The following is a 7,134-nucleotide window of genomic DNA, read 5'->3' on the forward strand; positions in this document are numbered from 1 at the left end:
CATTGTACGAAACATTCTCAGAAAAACTATATGTGTCATCCTCGTCACGTTGGGGACCAACACCGGCATCAAAGACATCCCTAGCTTTAGTTATGACAACAACATACCAATCCTTCTGCCTTTTGTCTTCCACATAATATACTTGTGTAGCTTGAGATGCCAAGACATACGATTCATCTATCATTTCATCCCCACCATGTATGAAGTGTGTAAAGTTCACCATAGGAAACCCAAATTCATCAGTCTTCTATCCTCTCCTATTTTGGTCATCAACCCATTTACACTTGAATAACACATGTTTGATATTCTCAGAATAATTCAACTCGATTATATCACTTAAAACACCATAGTATGTAATGCCACCATCAGTAGCGACACTAACTCCACTATTTTGCGTTTTTCTGTTTACCTCATCTTTGACACTCCTAAGTTTTAAGCCATTTATGACATAATGATTCAGCCGCTTTACATAATTATATGGCCATTTGGACAGTGCAGCAAGGGTATCACTAACTCCCTCCCTTTCCCTATCAACAGTAGTCAATGACATCACCTAACATATCAAAACAAAATTATTCATATTAGTACAAGTAACCATAGTGTTACAAGTTTAAGAAGTTGAAACTGTCATACGTACGTGACACCTAAACCAACTACAAAAGTTCTCCATGTGGTGCTTGTATATAATGGCCTCGAATATATGATGGTGGCCTTTTCGGAGTTCGTCCTCCATCAATCTTTTGTGCATCCTGTGCAGGCAATTGTATTAGGGTTAACAGACCTAACGTACAATGGATTTACGTGCACTCATATTGGAATATGTAGTATTTACTCACGAAAGTGGTTGATGTTTTCAGAATTGAATAAAACATAGCGATGGGCTTGGGTCCACTCTCTTTTGCTTAGTGTCACGATTGAAACAACCCCTGTTGACTCCTCAATCATCCTGGTCGGTTGATTGAATATAGTTTCAACTCCTTCCATATACCGTGAACAAAATGTTAAGCACTCCTCTACTATGTATCCTTCAGCAATAGACCATTCTAGAGCAGCTCTATTTCGTACGTAAGACTTAAGGCCTCCGAGGTACCTATAAAGGAATATTAAGATTCATGATTGGCCAAGGTTATTTGAACGCGCACATGAAGCTCATAGTTGATCAATAATATTACATACGTCTTACCTCTCAATGGGATACATCCACCGGTAGTGCATTGGACCACCAATCTTGGCTTCAGCAACTAAGTGCATGACCAAATGTACCATTACTGTAAAGAAGGATGGAGGAAATATCTTTTCCAATTCACACAACGTCACTACAATGTCTGCCTCAACAGTCGCAATATCTGAAACACTAAGGATTTTGGAACAAATTTCTCTGAAGAAACAAGCTAACTTTATCAAAGGCCTAGTAACATGAGATGGCAAAGACCCACGTAATGCTATGGGAAAAAGTTGCTGCATCAAGATGTGATTATCATGACTCTTCAAACCAGAAATCTTGCGTTCTTTCATATTCATACGGCGTGAGATATTGGAAGCGTACCCATCAGGCACTGTTACATCCTTCAAAACTTGCAAGAAACCATCTCTCTCCAATGAACTCATATGAAAACAAGCGGGTGGTATAATATACTTATCATCACTTCTTCGTTGTAGGTGCAGTTGAGTCCTTATCCCCATGTCCGCCAAGTCAAGGCGTGCCTTAGAATTATCCTTTGTTTGATCCTTCAAGTTCAACAGTGTGCCAAGTATATTGTCCATCACATTCTTCTCTATATGCATCATATCAAGATTGTGTCGCAACTTGTGATCCTCCCAGTAAGGCAAGGTGAACAATATACTTCTCTTCTTCCAACCACTTTGATCTGCCTCCCCTCTCTTTCTTTTATTGTTAGCAAGTTGACATTTCCTTCCCAGACAACGTCCAACTAAATGTTCAGTGTCTGAAATAATTTGTGACGCGACTGGTGGTACAGGAGCCAATTGCGTATCATTAGATCCATCGAATAACATACCTTCTTCCCGGAAATTTTGGTCAAGATCCAACCATCGTCTATGACCCAAGTAACAGAATTTATGGCCCATTTTCAAATACCGAGAGTCGGTCTCCGTGGCACAAGAAGGACACGCCAACCCACCTTTGGTACTCTAACCCGACAAATCTGCGTATGCAAGAAAATCATTTACAGTCCACATCAATGCTGCACGCAATTGGAATATTTCTTTTGAAGATGCATCGTATGCCTGTACTCCAGCATCCCATAACTCCCTTAGTTCTTCTACTAATGGTTGCAAGTACACATCTATAGCAAGCCCTGGTGAGGTAGGACCAGGAATAACCGCTGATAGAATCAAAGATGACCGTTTTATGCACAGCCAAGGTGGGAGATTGTAGGGGACCAACATGACAGACCATGTACTGTGACTAGTACTCATAATTCCAAAGGGGTTGAACCCATCCGCAGCTAATCCAAGTCTGACATTACGAGGGTCAGATGAGAACTCTAAATGCTTAGTGTCAAACATTTTCCATGCCTCGGAGTCAGCAGGATGCCGCATAACCCCATCATTAGTACGACCATTAACATGCCATTTCATAAAACTAGCCAAATCGAGTGAAAGAAATAGCTGTTGCAATCTTGGCTTTAAAGGGAACCACCGTAGGATCTTTGCAGCTTTCTTGTTTCTCTTATTCGATGAAGCATTTTTACTAGCAACAGATGCCTCATTTGTTTTCCACCTTGAAGCGGTACAACAAGGACACTCGTCGAGGTTAACATTGTCCTTCCAAAATAGTATGCAGTCATTGGGACAAACATGAATCTTCTCATAACCCAAACCCAAGTCTCGGATTATCTTTTTAGCCTCATAATGGTCTTTTGGCAACTTGGCATCTAAAGGAAGTAAATCCTTCAAAACTTGAAGCAACATAGTAAATGACTTGTTCGTCCAACCACACAGAGTCTTCAACTGGAACAACGCAACAATGGCTGAGAAAATGCTAAATTTTGTACAACATTCATATAAAGGTTTGTCTACATCATCTATCATCTTGTAAAACTTATTGGCCTCATCATTCAGCCCTTCAGCCGCATGTTGCACAGTTGGACCTTCTTCCATTGGTTCAGGTGCCATTTCATGCGGGGGGCACAAATCGTGCAACATCCCACGAAAATCACCATATTCATTTAGGGTTTCTTGCACATGAGAGCTCTCACATATGGTAGCCGTCGTGGCAGCCGCCGATTCCCCATGAAATTTCCAAACTTTGTAATTGTTAAGCATCCCCGAACCCCAACAATGATCACGTGCCACATTTGGCAGTACTGAAATCAAATTCACACATTTCACACAAGGACACAAGATCTTCCCATTGCGCGTAGATAGAGGCAAATTCCATGAATTTTGCTACACCTTCAAAATATTCCCTTGAACCCCTCTTCTTGTCCATCCAACTTTTATCCATTGCAGCACAATATTTACAGATTTTTACCTACACCAAGATTTGTTACTACGAAGGTAATAATTATTATATATAATATCATTTGTGATTTGTTAAGAACAGACATACCCAAGTATGCTTAAATTTTCTTAGAACACATAACACTTATTGTAGACGCGTATCAGTGTGATAAGCTCTAAAAGTAGTTAAGCATAAGTGTTTTACAAAAATATATTAACAAACACCCAATTAATGTAATTGTAATAATTATTACATCCGTAATAATTTTTAACTCTGTCATACCGTGATGCTTAAATACTTGGGTCATTGGTCAAAAGTGAGTTCAAAAAATTTTGGATGCAAGAGTGTGATGTTGGTTTCATACGAAATATGTGCTTCAAAATGACCTATATGGACGTAATCCATCAACAATGCCTAAATATATTGTTCATGTTGTTTGCTTTCTGTTTTACATAGTGTCATCACAGAAGTAAATAATGCAATCACACCCAATGAATGAGAAAAAGTTGTAGGTGTTGAAAAGGAAAGTAGTTCATACCACTTGACTGTTCTCATCTAACTCAAAGGAAAAAGCTCTTCCCCAACCTGCAATCCACAAAATTTCCATCACACATATTACTGTCAGCAACGGTTCATCCAATTGAAGCAAGTTTAAGAAGAAAGGCTCTTTTGCATTTGCAAATAGGGATGTGGTAGGTGTAATGTGCGTGTGTGTGTGTATTAATATGTATATATCTATAGGACAATAATGTCTCTAACAAACCAATGGCCTTATGTCATTTTGCATCTTTTGGTGGGCCTTATGTCTCTACTAAGTTTAAGCATCCCTAGAACGACAACAACTTTCGGGGGTCCATAATAACTCCGGTGTATATTTATGTCTCTATTATACTACCATTGTACATATAAAAAGTGAAAGCCAAGCAAATGGTACTCCTAAAGTGGTTCTTTTTCTCACATGAAATATGATTAACATTCTCCTCCCATTTTCTATAAGTACCAATGGCATAATTTATAAGGCTACTTAACATTCCATACTATAGATGAGTTTTCGAAAATAAGAGAGTAATAATCAATTTCTTGTTTTAATAATAGGGTTCATGACTTGGTGCCCATCCTTTGTTATTCAGTAGCCTTTGACTTGCTAATTAGTAAGTGTTACAAACAAAAAATACCTATCACATAATAACATGATTTTTGGCTGCATTTAACAAAAAAAAAAACTAATGTAGAAGAGTGAATGCATAAATGGTGTTTCACAGATATGAGTTATTATCATCATATATGTGGGTATGTTGTTATTACTCCATAAGTATTAAACGAGATGACAACAGCATTTTGGTGAAGGCATGCTTTCTACAGTCATTATCCACATAAAACCAAAGTCTTGTTCATTGGTTGAACAGATGTAATGCTTTGGTGAGTCTAAAGGGCTAAAACTCAGTCATAATAAGTTCTGTAGAACACTTCCTGTATGGCAAATCAATTACTATGAAACATATAGTAAAATCCTCCCTTTTCCATTTACTTTTATACTATTGGAATGTTACAAGTGCAATTTGTCATTGCGAAACTACAACTCACTTGATCAGGGTCCACCTGTTGCAAATTTGTCTCTTCAGCCTTACTATTAGAGTAATGAGAATGCTTAGTGTTCACGAGAGAGCAGGAGAAATTGAACAACCTGCATTAAAAAGAAACGAATAGAAAAGTTAAAATCTAATTGCCTGCAAATATGCTTCTCTACTAGGCTGTTACATGTGAATATTCATGAGATGACAATGAAGGAGAGATATGCTTGTCTACTAGCCTAAAGAAATTGACTTAAGAATCTCCATAACGATGCATTTGGGATCCATAAAGGAGAGAAGGACCTCCACACCTGAGTTTAGGTTAAGCAAGCTACTTTAGATCTATTTTCTACATAAGAGAGTTCCTGATGTGCACAATCCATTATACTAGTACACTCACCACAAAGCAAGCCCTCATTATACAATTTTAATATTGCATTAGTCTCACATTGACTGTAAAAAATCCGATAGTACATACATAATAATATCTCTAGCAAAGATAAAATGCAAGAGAGGAGGGCAATTAACTCACAATGCAGTTTAGTAAAATTTATTTTACTTGGCAACATCAAAGTGCAATGCTCTTAACGGTACTATCTAGTCCTCCAAGACATCCACCGATAGGGTACTTCTTACTTCTTAAATGGGTGTGATTTGTAGGTGGGACAGTTTCTTTTTTCTCTTTACAACTTACATAAAATTCGTGGTGAGGACCATAAAATACAATTGATAATTATGACTTCCAATACATTACACAGTTTCTTTATGAACCAATAATAGAGAGGATAATTTAAGAATATTGTAGATGATTCACACAACGTCATAAGGCCGTGTACGGATTTTATTCTTTTTACCAAAATACTACTTCACTTCTCAATATGAATTACTTGGAGGAAGCTTAATGTTACTTAAAATCAAAATATAATGAGGTAGACCAATCCATAATACTAGTAGTTATCATCCACGTCGTTAATATTCAAGAAGGTGATAGCCAGCTTAAGCCCCTATGCCAACAATGACGAAAACAAGAAGAAGCTAAAAGAGAAAGACCCACAAAGACTGCTATTGTGAAGAGTGAGTTTACATTCAGTAGGCCATTGAAGGCTGTCACGTGTACATGTGCTGTTGCGGTTGTGATAGAATTTGATGTCACTCTGCTGTAGTCTTTTGGAGATCTGCAAAAGGAAAACATGTATATGAGCTATAGTCTTTGATTTTTTGTCATTAGAACAGGGAAAAAAATATAATGGGTTTTATCTGAATCAAAGTTAGAGAAAGAAAGAGAGAGAGAAAATACTTTATAACATATATTCCAAAGGCAATTACTCTATAACCCAAAACTATTTGCAGATATTGTGCTTGAGTGATGTTAGTCTTATGACCTACCCTTAACAGATTCTTAAATTTCTTCAGCATGTATAAATAATGCAAACCAGGATCTATCTTTTTGCTATTTTATTTAGCTATTTTTTGTTGGAAGTAGCTTAGAAATCTATGCAATATTCTTTTCAGCTTAATAGATATTGCAGTATCTAGTTCTGCATGGCAATGTGAACTTAATTAAATATCTTTGTGGTGTTATAAACGTTAGATTAAATATCTTTGAGATAGTTGAGATTTAAACGTTAGATTAATTTCTTCGTTAAAAACGCTAGGATGTATGTGCTAGTTAAGTTATGATGCTTTTGACGACCAAAAAAAAACTGTAATGAACTATAGAAAAAGATGGCCACCCACGATGCAGACAATGCTGAAAGCAACTATAAATTTCAACTATCAATTGGAAATTGAAAGATTGCTGGTCAATCAGCAGGCATGACATTAGAAAGTCATATGGTCAGCTTCTTCTTATCAAGCTAGCATGGTCCTACACACAAGATGATCCCCTTTTATCATTGAACTATAAAACAATCACAACAATATATAAGAACTATATATTAAATAAAACAATCCCAATGGTTTATATAAGAATTGTTTATACTATATATATATATATTTAACATTCTTGAATACGAATTAAGATGTGGTGAAGAATTATTAGATAGGCGACATTAGTAATTGGCAAAGGCACTATACATATACTATACTCAACAACTA

General features: G+C 36.8%; 2 protein-coding genes across 2 annotated transcripts; both read right to left on the reverse strand.

Moving 5' to 3' along the window:
- Nucleotides 1–247: 247 nt before the first annotated feature.
- On the reverse strand, nucleotides 248–2,088 carry LOC142635228 (uncharacterized). The gene is made up of 3 exons (XM_075809424.1): nucleotides 1,184–2,088; nucleotides 913–1,090; nucleotides 248–553 (listed from the first exon to the last, which is right to left on the reverse strand). The coding sequence occupies exons 1-3, from the start codon at nucleotides 2,086–2,088 to the stop codon at nucleotides 248–250; spliced, it is 1,389 nt and encodes a 462-aa protein (XP_075665539.1).
- A 63-nt stretch (nucleotides 2,089–2,151) lies between these two features.
- On the reverse strand, nucleotides 2,152–3,469 carry LOC142635229 (uncharacterized). Its single transcript, XM_075809425.1, has 2 exons — nucleotides 3,418–3,469; nucleotides 2,152–3,329 (listed from the first exon to the last, which is right to left on the reverse strand). Exons 1-2 carry the CDS (start codon nucleotides 3,467–3,469, stop codon nucleotides 2,152–2,154), a joined length of 1,230 nt encoding a protein of 409 aa, XP_075665540.1.
- Between the last annotated feature and the right edge of the window lie 3,665 nt (nucleotides 3,470–7,134).

Source organism: Castanea sativa, chromosome 5, assembly GCF_040712315.1.
Source record: "Castanea sativa cultivar Marrone di Chiusa Pesio chromosome 5, ASM4071231v1".
Lineage (NCBI taxonomy): Eukaryota > Viridiplantae > Streptophyta > Magnoliopsida > Fagales > Fagaceae > Castanea > Castanea sativa.

Excerpts from the sequence above, each read along its gene's own strand:
- LOC142635228 (XM_075809424.1), bottom strand. The coding sequence starts at position 2,088 with ATGGGCCATAAATTCTGTTACTTGGGTCATAGACGATGGTTGGATCTT. Across the intron at positions 1,091-1,183 it reads TGGATGTATCCCATTGAGAG|GTACCTCGGAGGCCTTAAGT; the intron begins GTAAGACGTATG and ends ATTCCTTTATAG. Across the intron at positions 554-912 it reads CAACAGGGGTTGTTTCAATC|GTGATGTCATTGACTACTGT; the intron begins GTGACACTAAGC and ends TTGATATGTTAG.
- LOC142635229 (XM_075809425.1), bottom strand. The coding sequence starts at position 3,469 with ATGGATAAAAGTTGGATGGACAAGAAGAGGGGTTCAAGGGAATATTTT. Across the intron at positions 3,330-3,417 it reads TTCAAGGGAATATTTTGAAG|TACTGCCAAATGTGGCACGT; the intron begins GTGTAGCAAAAT and ends ATTTGATTTCAG.